We start from the raw sequence: 27,041 nt of genomic DNA, 5'->3' as shown, positions 1-27,041 counted from the left end.
CCTGAACATATAAGATACACATAAGTCTACCTTTATGCCAGTTGGAAAGCCTGCATGTTGGTCCCATGGAATTTCCCCCTGCTAAGTACACTGTTTGTATTGTCTTGAAATGGATATAGTCACCTCAATTCTACTTCTGCTGATGTGTGATCGATTCTCCTTGTGTTTTTCTGTTAGGTGAAGGTTCTGAAGTGCATCAAAGAGGTGAAAAGTGAAAATGTAGTCCTTGGGCAGTATGTGGGCAATCCATCTGGGAAAGGAGAGGCTCAGAAGGGCTATCTTGATGACTCCACAGTTCCAGCTGGCTCTACCACCCCTACCTTTGCTGCTGCTGTGCTATACGTAGACAATGAAAGGTGGGATGGTGAGTATAACCATACAGGCAAAGGACCAGCCTCCCCCAAAAAACATGCTTTGAACTGGGGGCAAATAGTGTCTAGTGGGCAAGGGTCCTTGTATCTCATTGCCTATTTGATACTCTCTCTGTAGGAGTACCATTTGTCTTGCGCTGTGGCAAGGCACTGAATGAGCGCAAGGCAGAGGTACGGCTGCAGTTCCGGGAGGTGCCAGGTGATATTTTCCAACAGCAGTGCAAACGAAATGAACTGGTGATCCGTGTGCAGCCTAATGAGGCCGTTTACACCAAGATGATGACCAAGAAACCAGGCATGTTCTTCAACCCAGAAGAATCTGAACTGGACCTCACTTATGGCAACCGCTACAAGGTACATTATTTTATCTGGCATTGAAAATACAAACAACTCCATTTTGCATTTGTAGATGTTCAGGTGTCTACTATATACAGTGTGTTAGCTGAATGTCCATGGTTGTGCCTCTATAAAATGCTAAACTTAGCCAAATAAATAATTCAACTACAGTAGCCAATTTATATATACAACATGCTAAGCTTTATTAGCTGATTTGGAGGGTGAGGTGGGATGGAATTGTCAGATGAGTGCATTTTATGAGCCTAGCCTGTTTTGGTTAAGTAACATTTCTGTGTAATGTTTGAACCTAGAAAGTAGGGTTTTGAATAAGCAGGACAGATATGTAGTGTGAACATGGCTAGTAAATGGCTGCATGGTTTGAATGCCAGGGTAACAATATGTAGGGAAATAATGATTTAGTACTGTATAGCTCAAAACCCCAAGCAGTCTATAGTTGGTTTTCCTATTTTTTTAGAAAGTTAAATTACTGCTGGCATATTTTCAGACATAACTTTTTCTCACACAGAGGGGTAGGAATTTAGAGCATTTTTAGAAACCTGTGGGTATCATCTTTATTGTTTTTCATCAGGCAAATCAGATTCCCAAATGCAATGGCTTTGATTTTGAATAGGCAGGATGCAAACACCTTCATCAGGATTTCTAAAGTATGGCATATGCCTTAGTGTAATACAGTCCTCAACTTACAATTGGAATTGAGCCCAGAATTACTATCCTAAGTCATGCTGGTGGTTAAACAGGTGATATTACAACATTTGTGTTGTCCTTAACTGAATTAATTGTCCACAATGGGTGGTGGGTTTTTTGGTGGGAGAGGGTGTGTGTGTGTCAGAAACAGGAAGTAAATTTTGGTTTCTGGCAGAACTTATAGTAGTCATGTGATAAGGGATACTGCAAATGGCCATAAATGCAAACCAATTGTCAAGCACCCAAAATGTGGCTGCTGCTTTTTTTTTTTTTTTTTTGGGGGGAGGGGGAGCCATCAGAATCTCAAATCTGGGTTGTAAGTAGCTCTGGGGAACTGTCATAATTCTAAGCAACCGATCATGAGGACTCCCTTTGATGTGAATCCTGGCATGTTGCAGTGACTATTTCAGACATGGAAGTCATCTCTTGACACTGTTACATTAGATTTTAGGTCTCTTATCATTGCCCTTTCATAACCAAGGTGTCCTATCTGCTACTAAATGCTTCATAGTTCTAGAGCTAATTGTTAGGAATAGACCATCTTATAGCATGCAATGCTTAACATCTTTTTTTTCTGCTCTTTTCCACAGGATGTGAAACTCCCAGATGCTTATGAGCGCCTTATCTTGGATGTTTTCTGTGGCAGCCAGATGCACTTTGTGCGCAGGTGAGTAGTGGGGGAGAGTCATTAGAGCACATTTAGGAGGAAAAACTAAAATTTCCAAGCCCCTGATAGTTGTTGGCTGCTGTATTTTTCCAAGCTCCCGATAGCATATTGATAGCCGCTGGTGTTTTCTTCCATGGGTTATGCGTATCTGTGATGTGTGTGTAGAGCATTATGGCATTTGGGTTTGAAATCTTTGAATTACAGATACAGATTGAAGACTCAGAACTCAGTATTTAATGAAGGCCATACCTATTCCTCTCTGGCCTGGTAACAAGTCTTTTCTAGTGTTTCCTTGGATTTCTACAACCCAGCCTAACCTTGCTGCCTTCTCCCTCAGTGATGAACTACGAGAGGCCTGGCGTATATTCACTCCACTGCTCCACCAAATCGAGGCAGAGAAGACAAAACCGATCGCCTATTGCTATGGCAGGTGAGGTTAGAAATGATTGCAGGGCTGTTAGGAGGGCAGCAATGCTTCCTTTGAAAAGCAGACTACAGAAATGACAAGAGTAGCCCAGACCTTTGTGTGTCATCTATACATACACAGAAATGTCGCTTCTAGCCTTTTCTGGCTTCTAGAAACAGTCTTGCTCTCCCCTCACAGGGCAGGGTTCTCTTTCAGCTGATGTGCTGCTTTTAGCAAGGGACTTGATCCGCTTACCCATGCCACCAAATATCTAAGACAGCTATATCCCTACGCACTTTTCAAGGTACCAGGCACTCATTTCCAGTCATGATTACACTAGGGCACATTTCACAGATCCTTGTCACGTGGCAAAGTTAAACAAAGGCTTGGACCCAAGGCTGACCCACTGGTCCAATCAAATAAAATTTTTGACAGGTACCAAACTGGATTGCCTGGCTCCTGTGCATTCATGTTCTCTTGGATCCTAAGAGCACTCAACGGCTGGCCAGGGAGTGGGGGGAGAGAGAGAGATTTAAGCAAAGTAAAATGAAAAGGATTGTTAATGAATTTCAGTCAATTCACAGAAATGAAAACAGCACACCAGTCATTTCTGGATCATTAAAGAAACCATTACTATTTTTCTGCTCAGGAGGTGAGAAGAACAGCAGTACAAAACAGTCATTTGTTGAAGTCCATGAGTGAGGCTTGCTCATAGCCGTGTTTCTGGAAATATTAATAGGTTGCTTTTTTTTTTTAATCTTCTAGCCGTGGCCCTACCGAGGCTGATGAATTGATGAAGAGAGTGGGATTTCAGTACGAAGGCACCTACCGGTGGGTCAATCCTCACAAGCTCTGAAACCTGTCAGCCTCTGCCTCTTGGAATGGCACCCGCAGCTCGTCTCTACATCTCTCCAGAGAAACTGAGCCAGGCCAGGCTTGGCAGTGACGTGCCCATCTTGTCTGAGAGGGCAGCTTGTTGGGCTTAGACATTCGTGCACTTCTCCAGCTGCAGTGGGATATCTTCAGCACGAACAGCATCTTCTGCCGCTGACCTCTTTGGTGGCCCTCGTGTGCACTCTCTCTCTCTATCCCATTCCAGTTTCTGCTGTTATGCTGGGAAAGCTTCTGATGGCATGAGAAAGCTGCAGAGGTTTTTTTTTTGGTCTCACACTCCGTACTCCTTCCTCATCTATGTATTCTGCTTTATCAATTGCTTTTACTTGGAACTACTTCTTACATTCCTTTGGATTTTGTACATGATGCTGTTCTGGAAATGGAAGTTATTACAAAAACTCCACCATCTTGTGTCTCTTGAATACATGTTTGAGGCGTCTTAAGTCCACTTGTAACCACGAGCTAGCTCTGCTTAATCTTCACCTGTCTGGGCAACTGAATCTTAGTATTGCACAATTACGGCTGGCCTGAAGGCTATAAATAAAATATGGGAGCAGGGGGCCTTGTACCTGTATAGCCAACCTAGCATCCATGCCTCTGCTTTTCCTAACCAGGGCAAGGCAGCAGCCTCAGTCAGATAAGAGCTGAAGCACAACCTCCTTATGGAGGAAGCTATCTCTGATAACTGGAGCTGAAATTTCTCAGGCTCAGCTTCTACCCTTGAACCTCTTGGATTCCATTCCTAATTAATACATATATTAGGAAGCGACTCTCTTGAGGCTGTGGTCTGAAATTCTCAGCAGGAGCTTTGCCTTTCATCAGGTTGCCTTTCAGCTGGCAGAAAACGTCTAGGACGTGCTTGGTTGCTGTTCAATTCCACGAGCAAAGAGATGGATGAGACTCCCGTGTACTCTTAAGGGGAGAGAAGAACAGAACAAGCAGTTGTAGAATAGTGACTACAATATAATTTAAAAAAGTAAAGCTGCTCCCTCTTAGGCCTGTTAAGAATCTTGGCTACCTTCCGGTTTATATTTTCTCTAACCAGAACTGCACAACTGTTTTCAGACCAAGCATCGCCTTTGGCCTTTTTAGTGGCATGCTGGAAACTGCCTACTAAGGAGTCGATAGGGCCTGGAAAGCAACTCTTACTTAAGGTTATTGATCTCTGTGCATGTAATAATGTCCTCCTCCTATTACCTCCTCCTATTACATTGCGACCCAGTGGGTAAATCTGAGCCAGCAAGCAAGAATTGCACCTTTTTTTTGGAAGGGCCTCCATCCCACCTTTTAGACAGACCAAGTCTTCAGAGCTTTTCCTCATAGTCTTCCAGTGGCCGGCCTTGTTACTGCTATTACTCATTTCTGCCCAGCTCTCTTCAATCTCATTCTAGGTTACCAGTTATTGCTGTGATCTTTTTAGGATCCCCCAAATTTCATACTCATTTTTTCCCATTAGTCCAAGTTGACCAACTGTGCTCCCTTCTCCCTGTGCCTTTGTGATTCAGTCCAGGAATTTTTGACCCACCCCATCAGAGGACCTACCGAATGGTGATATCAGTGTAGTTCAAAGTCTCCCCATCGCAGGTCCAGCAGCTGACCAGAGGCTGTCCTTGGCATATTCCCCCACAGAGTATGTTCTGTTCTTGTGCAGCTTCTTGTCTTCCCTCCCAGTCTTCCCCTTTGGGGGAGGTGAAGCGAACAGCTCGAACCCGGTACACACTCACAAAGGGCAGGTCAAACTGGAACACAATTGCATCTCCTGAGCAAAAGCAGCTCCTTGTCTCTAGAGTTTGGAAGGAGCTGTTAACAAATATCTCTGCTAATACAACGGAGAAGAGCAAAATTTGCAAGTGCCTGGAACTTGGAGATGTTGGTCAACGTACTGCAATGTTTAATCTGACAAAATGGAATGGGAGAAACTTACCAAATGTACAGTATTTATTGTAATTTAGTATGGTTTTTAATCCAAAAAAATGGAACTTTGTGGGTCTTCCTTAACTCAAGTGTGCATGCTGAGGCAAGAATGTACAGTAGAAGCAATCAAGCAATGTCTTCAGGGCACTGATATTCAAACAGGCTTGATGTCCCTTTCCAAACATGTATTTCTAAGTAGCCTTTACTCTCCCAGCAAACCTGCTACATATTTAAATTAAATCACTGCTTCCCAGCTAAGGAGGTCCCTAACCTTAGCATGATTCAGTACACTCCCTTCATCGGTTTTAGAAGGGGGACACAAAGGGGTTCCATTTAAATCCAGATTCTGCCCTTATATAAGCTATAGAAACCAAACGTGCCTAACTTTATTGTCCATTTTATGTTGACACCCATACTGAACTCAATTCCACATCTAATTAAATATCCTGATCACTCAATTGGTTCTATTTAAACCTACTTGGATTTAAAGAACACTACTTTCTTAAGCATGGCCAAATTCTGTTAGGTAAGATGCACATCAGTTTGACAAATGTACGTATCAATTTTACGTATGCAACTACATATGGGCTTTTCATTGACTACAATAAACATTCGATTTTGTTCTGTTCTATTTTCGGGAAGGATGTCCCCAAAATTTAGCTGCCCTTGTCATAAAAATCCAATGGCACGCATTTTTGGATAAACGACCTCACTAGAACTTGTGAAATCTCAATCTAGATATAGGAAATGAGCCTTCCACACAAAAAAATAATGGCCAAAGGAATGGACAGCCTAAAATGAGCAGGGAAAAATGGATGGCAGCAGCTCAAAAAAAAAAAAAAAGACTATCTACTGTATGTGCTATCCCTTTCTGTGTAACTCCACTCCTAAGTTCTACTCACAAATCAGAAGGAAGATTTGTGGAGATTAATATTCCAAACCTATTAATAAATACCCCATTGCAAAAAGTCATACCATTTAAAAGATGGTAGGGGTGGAGCTATTTGAATCCCAGGAGGCTAGCATCACAACAGAGAAGGCATTATATAAAAATGAAAGCTGGAACACGCTCACTCCCAAATTTAACTAAGTGATCAGAAGCAACGGTAGTCCCTCGGGTAGCTAGGTACTATGCCAAGAAGGGCTTTAAAAGTCAAAACCAGCACTGTGAATTACACCCAGAAACTTAGTGGTGACCAGTGCAGCTCCCACAGTAGAGGTGTTGCCTGGCTATGCCAAGGTGCGCTCAAAACTACCCATGCTGCTAATTTTGGACCAGATGCAGCTTCCATGCGATTCAAAAGCAGTCACAGGTAGAACACATCTCAATCATCCAAGCACAAACCGACTAAGGCATGAATGACTATGAGAAGACTGCAAAGTCTGCCACTTAAGCACAACTGCCATGTGCTGTTCCATTAGGAGTTCCAAATTGCACACTAATTCTGTCTGGGGAAAATCAGAACTAAGATGTAAAGTCCTTGGTAGAGGAAAATTTGAAACGCATAGCCAATTTTGTCAGTGCTGATTGTCAAGTCTGTTCTTCCCCATCCAGACTAAGACCTCCACAACATCACTTAATGGGCCCAACATCAAGGTGAATGGTATAATCTGTATATCTGGCTTTGTCCCAACAGAAGACCTTCCCCAGTAGCTTCATGTAGATCTCAAAGTAGAGGAGTGAGAGCATTGAACCCGTGACACCCCGTATGTAAGGGAACTTAGGCTCAACCTCTCCTCCCATCAACACTGAAGGGAACTGGCCCTGAAAAAAAACTACAGAAAAGCCATGCCTCCCATTTCTAATACAGTTGGTCATGAAAGATACCATGGAGAATGAGAGATACCCATTGGTGTCAGCCTTCAAGATCTTTTCTACTGCTTTGCATCTTTTGGCTGCCATAAGTAACGGGGAGAAGGGATATGTCTGGGAAGAGAGCTGGAGGTGTTACATTCTTGTATTGTATAAATGAGGAGGGGGGGGAGTATAAATTCCTGCTCTTATGTTTCTATTCCTTGCTTAGCCTTCTTTTCTCTGCGCAACTGCAAATCTTTATCAAAATATGTCAAGGTCAACGGACAGAGGCCTCATCACCACCTGAAGATGCCCACATGACCATATCCAGAACTTTTAATTGGAAGAATCTTTTGGGGGTGGGAACAATTCCATCCCTTTGTATATGTGATCTGCACGCCTAATTTCTTAGATTCAGAATTCTACCTGAAGCTACCACTTCAATTTTCAGTAAAAGATTTCTTTCTTCTAATCTATGGAGTCTAAGTATTTCTTTCTTGGATTTTGAATGGAGTACAGACTGACAATTGGTCATGAAAGATACCATGGATACCAGGGAGAATCAGAATGACTGCATCACTACTTTGATAGATGGACTAGGATGCTGAGTCTCTCTCAGACCTGTCTGCCCACCCACCCCTGCCAAAGGCTTCTCTCCTCCTCCGTTGCCCTCTCCTTCAGAATATATACTGATTGGCAATTCTACCCTCCAATCAGCACAGGGCTAGAATAAATGCACTTATTTTACCCTTTGCATGGACACGTGCAAAACCATAACCACGAAGACTTAATATTCTGACATCACCAACCCCCACCCCACACCCCCAAGTCTATAGGAAAGCAGCAGGTTACCCATACCTGGTCTGAGCAGTTGGTGTGCCGATTCAAATGCTGCAGGAAGGAGAAGACCGAGCATTTGTGCACCAAGATAAGGTCGGCAGTTCCATCGGCCAGGTGGGCACAAGGTGAGAGACCCTTGGGGCTCTTAGGACAGGCACTGCTCATGCAGGTCAGGTTGACTGCCAGGAAGCTACCATGAACCCGGTGCCATTCACCACCTGGAGGGGAGAAACAGGTTTATCTTGAGCATCTTCACCCAGGAAGCTCCTTAGCTAGTCAGGGATCCAATTGAGAGTGGTGATTACTAAGAGGTAACAACACTTCGTTGCTATTTTTTGTCTACAAGGCTTTTTCTGGGGACAAATCCTCATTTTCTGAAATTATGCTGCCTAGACCCAGCAGTTCCAGTCTGAGATTGCCAAAAGCACTGGCAGAAGACATGCCCGGTATTTTATTTCTGCAAAAACTAGGGTTCTTCGGATGCTTCCTCCTCTATTCCACCTCTAAGAAAGAAAGCAAAGCAGCTCAGACCGGTTCTGTTTGTGTTTGCTGCTGTTTGCAAAATAGAGGCATTGAAAATAGAAACCACCTGACAGGCCTGTTCTCTGTTAAGTTTGCTTTTCCAGGAGAGACCTTGAGAAAGCAAGCAGTCATTGAAGCACAAGACAGACTGCATGGCAAGTGGTCAAGAAACAGCAGACAAAGATGCCCCGTAATAACCTTTCCAAATGCACTAACAGGATTTCTGTTTATCACTTCAAGCCCTCCGAATCCGTTAGTTATGCAAGCATTACGACGTTATACAACAGTTACTGAATACTATTACTAGTATTAGTATTGTTCCTTGTTATATATGAGAATCCTAAATTTAGAAGACTGGAGCTTGCTTAAGATCACCCAGCAAGCTGGCAGCAAAATGAAATGAGAAATATTTTTATTTCAACAGTCTCTCTTTTTTTTTCCTTTCAACCAGCTTCAGACAAGGAAGACTACTTCCTAAATCAGATTATTTGGCCAACCTAACAAGACATGAGCTGGAAACATAATCTGACCTGTGAGCTTGCTTTTTTTTAAAAAAAAAATCTAGTAAAAGCAGATTCTCTGACAAGTAGTAGCTGGATTATCTGTTTGTAAATATTTACAGACCCCTCACATCCCGGACATAAACTGTTTCAACTCCTTCCCTCAAAACGGACGCTACAGAGCACTGCACACCAGAACAACTAGACACAAGGACAGTTTTTTCCCGAAAGCCATCACTCTGCTAAACAAATAATTCCCTCAATACTGTCCAACTATTTACAAAGTCTGCACTACTATTACTGTAAATCTTCTCATCACTCCTTATCACCCATCCCTTCCCACTTGTGACTGTAGGACTGTAACTTTGTTGATTGTATCCTTACAATCTATATTGACTGTTTCCTAGTATAATTTGATTGCTTATTGTACCCTATGACTATTAAGTGTTGTACCTTATGATGCTAGACTCTTAACAAATATCTTTTCTTTTATGTACACCGAGAGCATTTGCACCAAGACAAATTCCTTGTGTGTCCAATTACACTTGGCCAATAAAGAATTCTATTCTATTCTATTGTAGATTTTGCATCTCTCATACATCACTCAACCTGGCTTGTCAGATTTGAGTCATCATTTCCCAGGGACCACAGAGGACTGGTGCAGCCAAATGGACTAAGATTAGATTTGAAGAGTATGAAGTTTAGCCAGGGTGAGATGCACACTCTTGGCCCCATGGAGAGAGGGGATGGCTATATTACTTACCACGTATTCACCCAACCCCAAGCCAAAGAAAGAGGAGGTCCCCGTCCTAGACAGGCCCCACCTTTTTACCAGGGACCTTTCAAGCTTTTGCGACAACCTCTCTACCCCCCTTCTATTCACCCAGCTTCCGCAGATTCCCCTTTCACCCCACCCCACCCGCCCCCCAACCTGGCCTGCCAGCGCCCTGCCCTGCCTTAGTTTCTGGTTGTCCCAGGGACCAGCCCCCTTTTCCTCAGCCGGACCCCCCCCCCCCCCCCGGTGCAACCATTAAGGGCGCAGCAGCAGGAGAAGAGCACTGGTAAACCCACGGGGGCGGCGGGCGGGTGGGGGGAGATCAGGCCCCGGCCCCAGATTTTATCTTTCAGGAGCCTCAGTATGGAGAGAGTAGGGGTGATGAGCTCCCTCCTCTTACATTGCTTACTTAATCCTCCCAGCAGCATTTCGTCAACCTCAGCAATTTTTTAAGATGCCGGTAGAAGTGCTCACGCCCGCGCCCGTATGTCCCCCTAGATAATGTTGCAGGATACAATCTAAGTCAGTTCCCAGGGACCAGAGGTTTAGTCTTCCGACTTCAGTCTTCAGACTCGTGTTGGAGCCCAACTTCTCTCCTGAAAATGGACTCCAACACAAGTCTGGAAGACTAAACCTCTGGTCCCGGTGACTGACCCAGATTGGATCCTGCATGTGAAACACGCTTCTTGTCACAAAGATTACAGCAAATTAATTTTCATTTATTAATTTTCAAGATTAATTTACAGCAGGATTAATGTTCAGTGTTGATCCTTTGCGATTAAAAAAAGTGCTTTTGGTGCTTTTACCTGCCTGCTTTGTGAATTCTGAAAAGTGTTCTTCCTTGCTTCCACTCAGAAGGTTTTTGCTAGACTCAGAACAGACCATGCAGCTGAAAAAGAGAGCTGGTGTTATAATTCAATGGTGCTTTTCCCTGCCTGCCTTAATGGTGCCAATTCTGACTAAGTGCCTGCATCCTGGTGCTTCCACTCAGAAGGCCCCCCCCTTTTTGCTAGACTCAGTAACAGACCATGCAGCTGAAAAAGACGGCGCCCTGGTGGCCCGTAAGACTTCGTTCCATGTATTCGGTTCCGTCAACGGAGCGTTGACCCCTGTCTTAATGTATTGCAACCCAATTTTCATGACCCCTAGCCAGCTGGGAATCATGGGGTCCATAGTACAAAATATTAGAAGAATTGGAGTAGGCCGCTCCACTCCTTTTCTGTGGCTGTTTTCCTGGACTTTGCCCATGGTTGTAAACCCCATTTGTGGCAGTTTCCCATCAATGTACCCTGATCGGCAGCGTGACTGATCCCGCGGATTGGTGTCCTCTGACTCTGCCAATTGGAATTCCACAGTGCCTTCATAGCTGCGGTTGTTTAGCACGGCTTTGGCTCCTGAAAGAGGAAATAACTGAAGGGAGGGTTTGGGCTGGGTGTGTTCACACATATAGACAAGCACACACCAGCACCACTCTTAGTGGAAAATTCACAGAAGGTTTAGGTTCTTTTGTTTTAAGTAGCTTTTCTTTCAGTCTGGAGTATCGTTGGGCATGTTTGAAGTCAGTAGGTATTGAATAGTGAAGGATACAGAAAAGAAGATAATTTTTTAGTATCATGTGTGAACGGTTTTGGAAGAATCAGACAACTGACACAGAAATCACAGCTGTTGTTGCAATAAACAGTTTTTGTGCCTTTTCAAAAAGACTGAAATGCGGGAACTAAAGTTATATCATATTTGACAGTGAGATATAGAGTAAATATATAAATATAAGTGATTTTTTTTTCCTGAAAAACCACTGCTCAAATAGCATCAGGCATATTTCAAAAATACTTTCAGTCATTCCTGAAAACTGGAATTTAAAACTGAGGAGTATTTTCTTACTAGGCCCTTTGAGCCTGTATTTCTTTTAAGCCCATTGAGAAGAATTTCATTTTTATGAGTCTTTGTTTTCCTTCCCCTCTCCCAGTTCCCTTTATCCAGCTTCTTCTTCTGCTGAACAATACCTGCAAAGGTGTAACGCGCTGGCCCCATCCAACGATGCTTCTCACTGATGCTTACTACATCGCCGTAGAAACCATAACCAGTCAGGGAGACGGAGTAGCGTAAAAGCATCCCATCATGCCAAATGCTGCAGACATCCAGAGGCTGGCTATCCCCTGAGAAGGAAAGAAAGGCATGGAAAAGAGATTAGAAGGAAAACTCCACACTCTCTCACTGCATTTTAGGTATGGGGCTAGGTATCTACAGGCCCACAACCTTTTCTCAAGGAAGCCAATGTTTCTGTTCTCAAGTGGAGCTAGCAAAATAGCTAGCCCCACTCTGAAGCAACCCAAGCAGGCACCCTTTTATTGCAAGGGTATGACCAGCAGTCAGAGACCATTTTCAAGCTTGCCCTACAGATGCTTTACTTCCAAACTTGGCTTTCCAAAATTCCCTACTCAGGGCAGTTTTAAGGACCATACTCTCCACAGCCACAAATGGATGGTGCATGCTGGCTAAGCACCTATAATGATGTGCAGAGCAGAGGTGACGGGGTCATTTGTTCCCACAGTTGCAAAGCAGACACAATCTGTAGAACCTGGAATAGCAACAGAAGACATCCTATCACCCGACTTGCTGGAAAATAGCTCAGAATGCTGTCTGCTTCCCCCCAGACCTTTGTTTTAGTCATTATTTCCCAGCTCTTAAAGAACCTCAAGCCTTAATTTTGGGAAGCTTCTGGTCTTACCTGCAGGAATGATGCCAATGCGAAGTCTTGGGGACAGAAGCTCCACATCAACGTCCCCTTTGAGCTTCCCTGCCTTCTGCTGGGTTCGGTTGATTAAGGCGTGCATCACTTCATTGAATGTGCCGTCGCCTCCCACACTTACCAGCCTGGAATGGGATGGAGGAGGTAATAAGCTAAGTTATAGGTAGTCCTCAACTTCCAACTGCAATTGAGCCTGGTAATTAGACTTGTAAGTCATGATGGTCATAAAGCAGATCGCTTACACAATTGGGTCCAATTTTACAACCTTTTTTTGTGTCAGTTGTTACGCAAGCACCATAGTTGTTAAGTGAACTAATTGTTCACTTTGGCCTGGTTTTTGCCAGAAGTAAACATTGGTTTCTGGCAAAAACTTAAATCACAGTCAAATGGCTGTGGGATATTACAAACAGCTGTAATTGTGGGATAGTTGCCTTGAGCCCAAAATGTGGACATGCAGCTGTGAGTGAAGTGATGCAGTGTCAGAACTTCAAAACTGGTCACAAGTAGCCTTCCAGGTGTCCATCGTAACTGTTATGTTTGGGGAATAAGGAGACCAGACATCTGACCAGTGACTTCAACTCTTTAATAATAACAGTAATAGGAATAGAACAGAGCAAACTCTATGGGCAGCAGTAACCCTTTTATAGGGTTGGCTGCTACCCTATTAACCAATAACCTTTGTGATAAGTTCAAATAATAACCAATAAGGAGTGGCCTCATCCTGACTAATCCCTGTTCGTTGTTTGAGGACCAATCAGGTGTGCAGGCCTTCAAAACCAACTTTGCATTTATGCTAGTTACTTTATTGATTCATAACAGTAACTTTGAATGGTTGCTAAGCAACTGGTCATAATCTGTAGTCAGGATGTGAAGCAACTCCCTTTACGGATCGCTTCTAGGCAAATGATGGGGATTCTCCCATTTCTCCCCACTTCCATGAGGGGCAAGGACACTACTGTGCCTGTTTACATAAAGTTGAATGGCATGGGGCAAAAATGTCCCATGACGCCTTAATACTGTGAGTAGAATTAAATGGTGGAAGGTTGGAAGCTATTTGTGTGTGCATAGAGAGCTCTGATGGGGAACAACATTCAGCCAAGCCAGCTCTCAGATGTTTTGTTTTTCTACAATGTATTCTTCTTTACTTCCTCTTACTTACACTGTTTTATCTCCTTTCTGCTTTATGAGGTGCACTGAGTCCCAGTGCTGGCTGCAATTCAAGGTGCTGGTTATCAACTTCCCACAACTTGGTTGTTTCTGCTTCTCCCTGAGACTATCTGTCCTACCAGATCAGACATTCCCTGAAATGCTGCTTATTACCGGGACCTCAGAAGCATGACTTTTCCATAGTTCCCCCCACCCTGGTTATTTAGTAGGCCCCCACTCTTTTAGCTTTCCAGAAGGCCATTAAAACCTAGCATTTTTGCTCAGGTACAGTGAATGTATCTTGATTGTTGGGGCCTGCCAAGGACCCTCCGGTTTTGTTTTTACAGTTTTATGATTTTCAAAATATACTTCTGGGGTTTTGTTACTGTTGTAAACAGCCCAGAGCATGTTTTAAGATGGGAGGCAAAACGGCTCCCGTTTCCCATTTCAAAATGGCTGCTGTAACGGTCTTTTTTCTCTTATCAGTGATCTGCTGATTTCACTCCTAAAGGTGGGTTCTTTGGCAGTACTGCTCCCTGGCTTTAAATGGAGCACTTAGGAATGACTCAAGATGACTTTTGGACAATCGTGGACCCAGTGGGTAAAGGGGAGGGTCATGAAGATTCCAATTCCCTCTGGAAGTGATTGAAAAGTCATTGGGTGTATCCATCTTCCTGTCAAGCAATTTTGTTTTCTACCGCATGCCGGAATTTTAACTTTCACCTTTTGATTTCACTGTTTTATTTTGCTCATTGTCTTAAAAGTTGATTTAAGGGTGGGTACTGCTTTATGTCAATCCCTTGCTGGACTCTAATTGTTTTTTGTTTTTTGTTTATATATGTTGTTTTGAATAACCTCTGTTCCTTCCTTATGGAAAGCACAGTAATGTTCAGGGGTGGGTAGGTGAACAGTTTACAGACTCTTACTGCTGGATTCTGTATTTTTTGAATTTGAAAAACACCCGGAGTTTATTTCCATTGAACTTTTCTTATAATCTTGGATTGAAATATAGAGGCAAACATACTTTTTTTTGCTCTTTGTTTCCTGGCTAAATTTCACAGATTAAGATGGCTCTGAAATCTAAGGAAAATGGGGAAATGTGCAGCATCTAGCTGAGTTCCTCTCTCAAAAATTTGATCAAACGTTAATGTTTGTTAAAAGAATGTTTAGATCTGAAGCTTTATCTCTGGATGTGGATGAAAGTACACAAAAGGACTTTGATCCAGTTCCAGGTCAAAAAGATAATTTCATGGCTTGGAGAACCATCATCTGCTGTTCTGAAGTTTAAGTCTGCACATTCTTTCAATGTTATGGCTTTGACTAAGAGGGAAAGAGACAAATTCCACACATCTGCGAAGTCTGGAGGGAGACTGGATGCATTTATTACACTGAATTGGCAATTACTTCCGCTTGCACTTTGATAGGAAAATAGACCTATTTTGGAAACTGATTTTACTTTATTTAATTAAACAGCAATTGACTAGAGAAGATATTAAAAAATAAACATGGATATTTGACCCAGGATGATTAGTTTATAACTTTTGGGATGATTTGGGATAGATAAGATGCTGTGGTAAATTTTCTAAGAGTGGATTACAATAACAGCCTGTTAACAGAGAGTTTTGAAACTCTAATTTTGTTTTGTTTCACTAATATTGTTTTTCCTGTTAACTATTTGTTATAGAAAACAGGTCAACAAGTTGCAAATAGATTTAGTAGTTTAAAATTTTTTGGAGGGTTTGTTTCACAAGAGGTGGAACTAATGATGTAGCAATATATTAATCAGTATTCAATTAGAGGGGTTAATATGTGTATAATATCTTTTTTTATGGTCCTCTTTAATGTTTTGTTTTGTGTTTTTCCCCCTTTTGTCCTGTTGGATTTTTTTTGAGTTCCGTATTTTGTATTTTAATCTTGCTTTGAATAAAATAAAAACAGGTAAAAAAGAGATGGGAGCCAATACAAATCTTTTAAATAAATAAAATAAAAATGTGTATGGCGTATTTAATACCTTTTTGTAACACCCTTCAGAATTTTTTTAAAAATTTGCAAAGGCCAGAAACATTCTTGTTTTTAAAGCCATTTAGAAACAAGATCTAAATGAAATGTTTAATGTTCATAACATCTTAGCGTTTTTCTTACTATAACATTGTTTAAAAATCAATGTTTAGCCTAATTATGGTAGAATCAAGTATTTAACCTGGTTTTATAAAGTCTATGGGGATTCTCGGTCACCCAGGACATGGTTGTCTCAAAAGTATTTTTTTAAAGGCAGCTAGGCTGTTTGTTCCTTGAGGAAGATGTTTTGCTTCTCATCTTCAACTTCAGTTCTTACTAAAGTTTTATAATCTGGTTGTGAATGTGAGAGATCATGCCCATGGGAGGGGAAGGTGATGTGATGGACTACAATAAAGCACCAATTTCCCAGAAAGGATGGAGCACATTCCAAGGAGTGGAGTGAGACAAGACGCATCATAGGCCTGGACCTGGATAGGAAGCAGAGGCAGAGATCTAGGATAGGCACGCCTCAGAATTTCCCAGGGGATATCCACTAGGCTGAGAGAAGTAAGGGCAAGAGTCTGGCAAGAGTCTGTTTATTGTGTATAAACAAACAAGAAACTGAACCCTGGCTGGATTGTTCTACCTCATTCTTGGGCTAAGCTGACAGCGAATGAATTAATGAATTACAGCATTTGGAATTTGCTAGAAGTTTTCTCCATGGTTGCACTGGCAAACAAACTTAGAAAAAAAGGAAACAGATTGGTTCCCTCCCTTTTTTTTTTAATTCAAATCACTGAAAAATGTATTTGCTTTGCAGCCATTGTTTTGCGGGGCTCTTAATGTCTGCTTGGAGCAGATCAATTGCTTTTCAAAGAATGGTTTTTACCAATTTGGTGCTCACCAAACATAATCCCATGCTGGAGGGTACGACATATTGCAGTTCCAGGAGAAAGGGAGGGCAACAGTTTGAAGAAGATGCCAGGATTGAACTGAAGGGATTGTTCAGACTGAACTAGAGCAGTGATGTCAAACTCAATTTCATTGAGGGTCGCATCAGTGTTGTGTTTGACTTTGAGGGGGCTGAGATGGGCGTGACCAGCTCGATGCCGCTTGTGTCAGGGGTGCCTGTGGTGGGCCAAGTGCTCTGTCAGTGAAAACAGGCTCCCAAGCTCCGTTTTCTCTGCGACAGCCTCCTGCAATCCTCTGCCAGGAAAAACAGAGCTCAGGAGGGCCGTCCGCAGTATTTCCGAGCTCCGTTTTCGCTGGCAGAGGCACCACGTGCCAGTCCTTCACTGTTTCCAGATCTAAACACCCTGCAGGCCGGCTCCGGCTCCCGGGCCTTGCGTTTGACACCCCTGAATTAGAGGCACCAATTTCCTCAGAAAGCAGTCAGTGCAGATGCAGGCAAACTAAGACAAAAACACTTACCCATCGAAGCCACAGAGATCTTGCTGTAGGATGTAGTCACGAGCCTCATTCGCATGGCAAGTCTCTGAGAAGATGGCAAAATGAAGAAAGCAGGAGGTTGTTTAATAGGAACCATGGTGGCGCAGTTAGAATGCAGTATTGCAGGCTAACTCTGCCCATTGCCATGAGTTTGATTCTGACCACTCAAGGTTGACTCAGCCTTCCATCCTTCCAGGGTCAGTAAAATGAAGACCTGGATTGTTGGGGGCAAAATGCTGATGTTTGTAAACTGCTCAGATAGTGCTGTATGGAGCGGTACATAAGTCTAAGAACCATTGCTATTGCTAAGTGGTATGCTATTACAAGACTCTGACAAAGGATGGAGCAACAGGAAAGCTGGAAGCTATTGGAGATAAAAGAAGTCCACAATGAGAAGGAAAGAGGGAGTGGTGGAGGAACATAATGGGACTCACCCACAACTTGAGCATGGATCCCAGCCAGGGCGAACAGTGGAGCCACTTGACTTTGATAGATCTCCATTGCTTGCTTACGTCCCCCCACTGGATTGATGAAGACAAGTAGACTCTTGGGCCGTGTAACACCTGGAGGGAAATGTAAATGGCTGCAGGATGAGATCAAAGTACCATCTAGTTCAGCCTATGTCAGTAGTCAATTGACGCCTCAAGAGCGCATGAAGAAAGAGTTCTTTGTTCCCTTATAGCCTGTATTCACAAAAACCCACAAAAACTGCAGAATAAGAGCTAATTGTCATTTTGTGTCAAAAAGGCTCCTTCAAGTTGCTGAGTTTGCTTGGTGGCATGCAGAAGCGACTCGTTATTGCTTTCTTTCAGACTCTAGTCTTCAATCCTGGTGTTTGTGGGAGTCTCCCATCCGCCTACCAACATGGCTCAACCTGACTCAGCTTCCCAGCCTGAACCAAGTCAGGCAGTCGCCTTCTGCAGGGTAAGACTTCATTTAACACCAACGCAAAACTTATTTTCCATGACATACAAAAGGAAAAAAAAAAATACAGGTGGCCTTTGAGCACACACTGTACAAAGTACCTTTCCCTTAGTACTGACTAAGAGCAGTTCATTTCATTTCTTGATCTAATCTACCTTGTAGGGCTGACATTGCCCTACTTGCAATTAAGAGAGGTTCCCTGGTTCCCTTCTTGGAAGCCACATCCTACCCACTTATATGGGCCTGTCTTTGCATGGCAGCCATACTTAAGAAGGAAGACTTCAGCTGGCTAGGAACTGACCATGATAATGAATCCAGGTCTGAAGGGCGCTGACCCAGCGTGTTGCTAGATCAGATGTGGATGGGGCAGTGAACTCCAGCTCCCCAAGGTTCCAATACTCTCCTTTTTCCCGCTGTATAAAAAAAACTAAAAAGAAAAGAAGGGTGGGGAATGGAACATTAGAGTGGTTGTTAAGCGGATTTATGAGTAAGATCAGATTGAGTGATTGCTCAGGACGTCATGAATCTATTTTGCATGTGAAATTATGTACCTTTATTTGCACATGCATGCAAATATCTTGAAAAAAAATGTATTATTATTGAGTTCTCAGATTTATATCCTGCCTTTTTACCAGGAGGTCAAAGTGGCAATACAACACACCCATCAAATCAAGTCAAAACTTTATTACGATCATACACCAAAATTGGCCTGCAAAAAGTCCAAAGTCATCCAGAAAACTTCTGGTTACACTGGATCTAATTCTGAACTCCTACTTCTTGAGTTTCCTGGTTACGCTTTAGGGAAAGATGATGATGACTGTATTAGCTGAGTTCATATAACTCTTAAGACCAGTCATAATTACTGTGCTCATATAATACACTGCGTCCCCAAAGAGGAACTGTATTGTAGCTCAGTGTGGTGACGTGCTTCATACAACACACTAAAAATAACTGGATTCTCATAACACACTGTGGCTTCAACATCCAAGGCTGAGAAACAGATGGTAAAAAAAATCTTAATTCAACCTTGTCCTTGACTCTTTTGCCGAAAAGCCTGTAAACTTAGCTTAGAGTGTGTACACTAGAGAAGTGCAACTTTGGATCTGGCCTCCATAGCATAACTACTATTTGTTGTCTCTCCACTCTTCTCCTGCAGTCAATGAAAGTAATAAGAAACAAGGACCATAGCTTATTTTAAAAGAATTGCTCTGAATGAAAAAGGACTCCCCTGATAGATGTTTCAATCACAATCGCATGCAACCAAAGTGATGCCCACCTATTCCAGATTTCATTTTTTAACTTGATTTTTGTGACCCTCTTAATGCATAATAATATCCAGCCATCTACCGTGTTTCTCATATAATAAGCCCGGGTCTTTTTTTTTTTTTTTGAGCCCTGAAAAAATGGCTAGGCTGTCTTTTCGGGGGTGACTTAATTTCTCCCCCCCTTGCATCTTCGGGCGGGCGGGCGGGTGGGCAGCGATGGCTTGGATGTTGACCTCGGCGTTGGTGGGGCACTTCATATTGGGGTCAACGCAGGCAGCACCATATCCGGGTGTGCAACAAAAGTACTTCCTAATGGCAAGCCCCCCCACCATTCCCCCCCATTTCGCATGTTTTAATATAGGCCTTAATTTGGGGGGAGGGGCTTAATTTCATTTCATGCCTATAAAACATGCTGGGACTTCCTATTGGGGGAGGCCATATTGTTGGAGAAACAGGGTAGATGCTCTAAACCTGGATCTATCTTACTCACCTGTGAAAGAGTTTTCATCCCTAGTAGATTCCAAAATCTCCTTTCTGCTACTGGCTGTTCCAAGTCTCACAGCAACCACCTCCTGGATGGGAATGCAGAATCCCTGGTCTGGAAAGGAGAGAAGACCATTGCCATGCTAATCTTTATTTGTGGAATTTCTGTCCTGTCTTCTGCTTCTTCAACAGCTGTGAGTGTGGGTTTGGTGTGGGTGTGTGTATGCAATATTAATACAATAAAAGTCAGAAATAAAATTAAGCATTTAAAGCTTGGCAGCAGAGATGATAATAATTCTCAGAAGATAAAAACTTGTTTTAGTCTAAGGGCAGAGACTTACAGATCAAAATCCATGTATTTGTCATTTCTTCTTGACCTGCTGCCACAGTGGAGAGCTTTTCAATAGCACACCGTCACTACAATTGTCACAATCTGTCATTCAACTGCTCACTCTCAAGTGCTGGCTTGAGAAAAGCATTACTTGGGCAAGAATCCATTCCTTTCATCAATAGATAGAAGTTCAGAAAATATTTGTCAATAGGAAAGCTAGCATCCAGAGCTCAGGTTTTTGGGGGGTTTAAGGGGACTTTAAGAAACCCTCAGGGAATCTTTATCAATTGTCTTGCTCATTCTCCTTCTTCCTGGTTACTATTTGTATCTCCTAAAAGGAGAAGACAAGATGCTTGGAGATTATTGCTCATTTGTTTTGTCATATATCCAGTAAGTTCAGGGAAGGAGAGCCACGGAACCAGGGGGCTCCAGGGTCTGGTGATAAGCAGGGCTATCTTAACTGATGGACCTGGTGGGCACTTGTCCATGGGCCCCATCAGCATAGAGGCCCCATACTAATCTGTATATGTTAACCCTTCAACGCACCTTGTATCATACAAATACAGCAACATATTTATTACATATTTATTTGTTAGAAGTACCAATGAAATAAATATATGTCTAATTTTACCGACCAGTTACATTTTTATTCCTGTGAGTAGTTGTCATAGGGGCCAGAGTACACTGCTTTGCCCGGGACCCATAATGCTGTTAAGACAGCCCTAGTGATAAGACTATTGCAGAATTGCAGACCTCACCAAGAACCTAACCAAGTTGATCCAAAGTCTTCAAAAGTTCAGAAGTGTAACTTCTGCCTTTGCCTTATATCCAGAGATTTAATCCCTTTACAAGGGATCTTGAAGACACTAAAACCGTAAGAGTTGAAATCTAGCAATCCTTTGTATTAATTTCCTCAGTTTGTGTGACAGGAATTTCATAAATGGATTGGAGATGTCTCATAAAACCAGAGCCACTACTAGTGGTCCATTCTTAATATCACAGAGTGATTCTGATTCTCTGCTGCCTCGTATTTTAATTACTATTTTGAGGGCCCCAATTACACCTACAGTACTTCTGCTCTGCGTCAAAAAAAAAAAAAAGTTCTACACCACTTCACAATTAAGTGGTCTAAGTCCCAAACTTTCACAAAATACACATCCCTTCTGTCAGAAGGAAAGCTCTTTCTCCCAGCGGAAGGCTGTCAAAACCAAAGTTTGCTGTATATGAAGTGCCTTTTACCCAAACTCCTCCATCTCTTCTCCTTTTTTGCAACTGATTCCATATTACGGAAAATAAGATAACTGACAGGGCCATTTCTAAGAGTTTAAGTTCTTCCCTTTCCGGCAGTTTGGCTGGGTGAATGAAAATTCTGGTCAGTCCAGTAATCTTCTGCTTTTAACTCAATGCCTATCAGGCATAAAACCAACCGGATTTTCCCAGACCATTAAAACTACTATGGCTTGACCCAGGGGGCTTCAACTTGAAAAACCCGCTCTGGGATCCAAATGTGTTTGCTGGAAGGAAACTGCTGTGATGGAAACTGAAAAGTATGTTCTATGTCTTCTTCGTGAAATCCAACCCCTGTCGTCAGCTGGTTAAAAAAAAAACCTCTCTTCCGTCTTCTCTCTTTCCCCCACTGCACCAGGCACTGGTGTCAGCCTCAGGGGAAGTACTTGCAAACACAACAAGCTTTGAGTCAATTTGGGCCCAGGCCAGGAAACCTTGGGTATAGGTGGTTCCTCTTGCAATACTTTTGTCATTATTTTCTAGTGGGGGGGGGGGAAGAATGAGGAAAGGACAAGAAGCAGGAGTCAGAAACGTCTTGGCCTCATAGCCAAGATGAGCTGAGGGAAGAGTAGTGATAACTACTAATGTGGCGTTTTTAAAATAACAGTATGAGCAAATTCATAACTTAGAACTGTGGATAGGGAATTAACAAAATGGTTCTTCCATGAACTCCCAATGCATCTTGTTTATCGGAGGCTGGAGCCAAAAATCTGTATCCATTCTATGTTTTTTCTAAACCTCTTTTTTCTAACAAGTCAGAATCAATATTTTCTTTGTCTATCTTTTTCATTTGATGTCAAGTCCTTTGAAGTTTGGCAAATTCAGGAAATGAAAACTCCTTGGATTTCTGGAATGAGCTTTATTGCTATTAGGATAATTTAATAAAATCTTGAAAGCATCCTACAGCAATTCTTCAGATCAACTTGTACCTAGGATGATTAAAGTAGAATTGCCCTGAGTCTCTTTCTCATATTTTCCCCCTTTCATGAACCACGGATATTTTTCTTTAATGGTCCAATTCTCTACTGTCTTGCTCCATCTTCTATGTTGTCAGGATCTGTTAGACCAGGGGTGTCCAACCTTGGCAACTTTAAGACTTGTGGACTTCAACTCCCAGAATTCCTCAGCCAGCAAAGCTGGCTGAGGAATTCTGGGAGTTGAAGTCCACAAGTCTTAAAGTTGCCAAGGTTGGACACCCCTGTGTTAGACATTCCATCTCATTTGAAGACACAATTATGCAAATAAAGAATGATTTGGAGGCTAGAAAGCTAAGTACTATGGAGATCAAATCGAAAGAGTTGGGAAGGTTTCATTGGAGCACTCTTCAAAGGATATCACTGTGTCCTCCAAGTTACTTTAATTTAGATTTCTGCACTGAACTCTCTCTCTCTGTGTAGATAATGATCTAAAAGGTATCTCTCAATAAAAAGAGAGATCATATCAACCATGATCTTTGCTCTTTCCACTGCGTAGCATTTAAAAATTAGAGAAAGGAAAGGAAAATGTGAAATTCATATGTTTCAAGAGCCATATGTTGAAATTTCAAAGAACTCTCTGAAATAACCAAACATCTCCAGATAAAATTAGATGATAATTAATGTACCAGTAGCATTGAATTCTTCCATCCTTGACTTCAGCTTAAGTTCAGTCCTGCCTTATACAGCTCTTTTGATGCTAAGCAAAATTCCTCATCAATTTAATATCATTTTGTTAAAAATGGAGGGGGGGAAGTGGAGGGGACAAGGCATTTCAGCTTAAAGGAAATCCTAATTTCTTACTGGAGGGCCAGGAAGGGCAGTTATACTACTGAGAAGAGTTGGCTGTTTCTCATTAGATCTGCTAAATTATCTTTGTTTATTACTGAAGGCTGTCCTTTTTACTCCAGAAGTGGAGAAATACTAGTGCCAGGAGGCTGGAATGACCCTTAGCACTGGCCAGTCTGTAATAATCTGGAGCGGCAACTTTTGCAAAGACTCCCTTACATTCTTCCTTAGGCTGCTACAAAGGTACAAAAAAAGTGAGGAACAAAAAAGTCTGCAAACCTGGCTACCCTCCCATGTTCTGTCAACCATGGATATGAAGGCATCTGAAATCTTTAAATATACCACATAAAATCCTAAATGTTATTACTCTCATTTTCCTCTGAAATGAAAAGGGCCACAAAGAGGCATCTACTGAATTGCGGGGGGAAAGCAGATCGTGCCACACGTAGATGGCTCAACCAGATATACTCCTCTATAAAATGTAAGCTGGGATAGAGTCTTTCTCTCCAGCCCCACTGAAATTAAATCACACCTTACTCGGCATTATAAGCTCAGGCAGACTTGCTTTTTCAGAGGCACTTGTTCACAGATGGAGCTAAGAGTGGGTGCTGTTGCTCAGACCAAGTCTACTCATAATAATAATGTACTTTTGGTCAAAGACTAAAGCAGCCCGTATCCCCCCACCTCTTTGAGTTCACTTTCCCTCTATGATCTGCCAAGATAATCATTACCTGCAGGAAGGAAACTGTTTCAGAGCTGAGTGGATATTTTTATCTTTATCTGCTAAGTTAGGAAAAATATTAACCAAGACTGATCATGTCAGGGCACAGTCATTAGCTAGGTACAGGTACTACAATTAACAATGCTAATGGGTATTCATAGTTCAAACTGCCTCTCCCTCTCAGTCAATGGCCTGTTCTAATCCAAATGCCCAGTGGATTGGGTATCAGTTTCCCCTTACTATGACAAAGACAATTAAAAGCAAGGAGGTTTGAGGGAGCCGGCCCCAACTCTGTTTCTTCCAGATGTTTGGATTACAATTCAATTAATTCCCACCCATACTAAGAATTAACATCTTGGTAGGACACACTGGGATACTTTACATTATGTTTATTAAAGCTCAAAGTGTGTAGAAAAAGGCTCTAACATTTTCTAATTCACATGCTGGTTGGAGGGGGGAAAAACCGCCTTCCGAAAAAGTTGATTTTCTAAATTCTGAAGGACATCTTTACCGTTTAAAGTTTCAGTCCAACTCCTAGGAAATTCTACACTATTCAGCCTGGTTTATTTATTTATTTTTGTCAAATGCACCAATAAAAATATCCACTAGTCCAGTTGTTATAAAGACAGCACTATGTATTTATTTCTGCTTTGTGTTAGGTCAGGAGTCTATGTGCTACAGCAAGATAATAATTGGGACTATAAGGCCCTTCATGTCTTCAGAGATGGAGAAATTATTCTAAAGTTATTCTTTCTACCCGAATGCTAGTTGTCATTAAGGTTGAGTATTGATTAATATCTTTGAGAAGGACTTTAAAATGTAAACCTTGATTAAATAGGCTAATGGCCTAATTTTAAATTTTCCCTTTTCTGCTTTTAATCTGAGTACGTATATATCAGTTTCAGTTGGTTGTAACAAGACATTGCCTGACTCTGGATGTTAGATTCTAATATTTTGTTTACAATAGCTATAGATACTTCTTCAAGTAGCATATAAAGCTGCAATGCTGGATTTCAAATATTTTCCTTATGTAAGTTTTTCCCCCTATCATGTTATCTTCCAAGAAAACTGCTTCTGTACTGCAGATAATTCAGATGCACTCATCTCCCTAAGGCAGGGGTGTCAAACTGGATTTCTTCGAGGGCTGGATCAGCATTGTAGTTCTCCTCCGTGGGTCGGCTGTGGGTGGGGTGGGGAGACGGGACAGACGCCTCCTGCAGCACACTGCCAGCCAAAATGGGGTACGGGGTGCACGAGGCCCCATTTTCAAACTGGACAGCCTCCTGCAACACTCTGCTGGCCAAAACGTGGCACAGGGGGGCAGTCCTTTACTATTTCCAGGCCTGCCCTGCAGGCCAGATTTAAGCATCCCACGGGCCGGATGAGTTTGACACCCCTGCCTTAAGATCTGTTGGGTCTTGTTGTTGTGCATCTGGGTATGGGTAAAAAAATCAAAATGGCAGCTGCAATGGTGCAATTTAAGTTTTGTTTTTGTTTTTAATGTGCATTGCATATGCAAGGCATTTGAAAAAGAGGCAGAATTTTGACTGTACTGTCGCAACTGCCATCGTCACTTTTTTTACGACACCTGCTAACACCCCTGCCTACATCCTTTGCAAATGAATCATACAGCGCAACTAAGTCTTCCTGAAATCTTTCCCTGCAGGGGGTAATCATTGCCTGCTGTAGTATGCAAGCTTGTGTCACTAATAAGCTACGATAGTCTTTTGTGAAACCCAAAACAGAACAAGTGCTAAAATTGATTGGATAACAGCACAATTTGTATCGACAGCAGCTGAATGAATGGACTGGATCAACTATGACATTTAGAAATAAAGGTCATATTAAAAGGGATGGCTCATAGGCTGCCCAAGGTCATGAGAGAAAGGGATTTTAGTTCCAAAGCAAAGTATCTGCACCTATCTCTAAGATCGGTCTTCCAGTTAAGCACATTTTAAGTAGCATGGAAGCCTTGGAGAGTCATTCACATTCAGAGTAGTCAGCGTAACATGAATACAGAATGAATTCTGTATTGTTCCCTCACAGGCTAAGGACATTGGAAAGGACTGTAGTGACACCCAATCCATTTTGCTATACCTCCTTGGGACTAAGTCTGCTGTCCCCATGCGTTTAGATGCATAGAGAGGGAGGTGGTTTTTGTTAGTCTGGAGAGGATGTCTTATCCAGGAAAGTCATCTGGAACAGTATGTTATAAGGGGGAGGGAGATATTATGAAGTTCAAAACCCATCTGATCAGAAGAGAGCCATCTGGTGCTCTGAATGCAACTCTTAAAGTCCCATACTTTGGCCAACAATGAGGTTTGATGCACAACACATCTGGCAATTATTCTCATTGGCTGGCATACCTAACCTCCAAACCCATTTATGGGTCCAACGAGCAGCACAGAATCACAAATATCAGAATTCTCTGGAGCACCTTCATAGGGCTGTGGATAAGGACGGTAAGTAGAGGCCCCAAGTAATTTCAACTCTATGACTAGCATAGCTTTGCTAGAACAGGACACAGCCACTCTTCCTACTTTCCTTCCGAAGTGCTATGTTGCTTTGTAACACTCCTGGAGTGGAGACACTCGTCGAACTACAATTCCCCTCCAGCCAAAATGGGATGGGAGTTGTAGTTCAGTAGTTACTCTGAAGATGTCCGGAGGGGGTAGGCTGCAAGAAAAAAGGAAAGCGAGAATAAAATAAAAAAATTCCCAAAGGAAAAGGCATCTTCCAAAGGCTCCTAACTGGGACTGGGCTGAACTCTGTGTTCCCCTCAATCCAAGACCTGATAGGAGCCCACCGGCAGTCTCCCTCATTCCCGGGGCCACTGGGGGCTATCTCGGGGGCGCACGCACCCAACTAACTTCCCCATCTTCGGGATGCGAGAAAAAAGCGGAGAGACTCACCGCTCGTCCTGTTTACGAACTCCGGAGTACCCAGCAGGAATTCGCCGCCGGGCGGTAACGACACCAAAACCCGACCGCACGGAGTGCGCAGCGGGCAGCGTAGAAAAGTTTCTCCCATGGCCGGGATTGCGAAAGGACGGTGGCCGGATCGGAGGGTCGCGCTCCGTTTGTAAACGCCGACTGCAGAGATGGATCTTTGTTCTCTCACACCTCATTCCCGCCGAGCGCCTTTATTTCTCTCAGGTTTAGTTCTCCGCCTCTCCAAGGCGGAGAAACCCCCAGAAACCC

The 27,041-nt window shown here is 42.6% G+C and overlaps 2 protein-coding genes across 6 annotated transcripts in view; one reads left to right on the top strand and one right to left on the bottom strand.

The window, feature by feature from the left end:
- The window catches only part of G6PD (glucose-6-phosphate dehydrogenase), an 18,708-nt gene extending 14,923 nt beyond the window's left edge, over nt 1–3,785 (top strand). For all 5 annotated transcript variants that reach the window (XM_026676163.2, XM_087956929.1, XM_087956932.1 and 2 more), the window contains 5 exons: nt 178–364; nt 490–725; nt 2,003–2,079; nt 2,417–2,509; nt 3,251–3,785. In XM_026676163.2, coding sequence (XP_026531948.1) covers nt 178–364; nt 490–725; nt 2,003–2,079; nt 2,417–2,509; nt 3,251–3,341 — 684 coding nt within the window. In that variant the 3' untranslated portion in view covers nt 3,342–3,785. The remainder of the gene's footprint in view (nt 1–177; nt 365–489; nt 726–2,002; nt 2,080–2,416; nt 2,510–3,250) is intronic.
- On the bottom strand, nt 3,090–27,041 carry LOC113417667 (ceramide kinase-like). Its single transcript, XM_026676161.2, has 13 exons — nt 26,754–27,041; nt 19,747–19,854; nt 18,293–18,418; nt 17,502–17,630; nt 17,050–17,113; nt 12,454–12,599; nt 12,229–12,303; nt 11,729–11,881; nt 11,014–11,119; nt 10,532–10,614; nt 7,947–8,146; nt 4,922–5,118; nt 3,090–4,291 (listed from the first exon to the last, which is right to left on the bottom strand). Exons 1-13 carry the CDS (start codon nt 26,869–26,871, stop codon nt 4,228–4,230), a joined length of 1,569 nt encoding a protein of 522 aa, XP_026531946.2. The 5' UTR covers nt 26,872–27,041; the 3' UTR covers nt 3,090–4,227.

Source organism: Notechis scutatus, chromosome 2 (genome assembly GCF_049901735.1).
Source record: "Notechis scutatus isolate UNSWTSFEM ecotype Mainland chromosome 2, rNotScu1.2, whole genome shotgun sequence".
Classification (NCBI taxonomy): domain Eukaryota; kingdom Metazoa; phylum Chordata; class Lepidosauria; order Squamata; family Elapidae; genus Notechis; species Notechis scutatus.
Note: the sequence above shows the minus strand (reverse complement) of the source record. Positions and strands in the feature narration are given on the sequence as shown.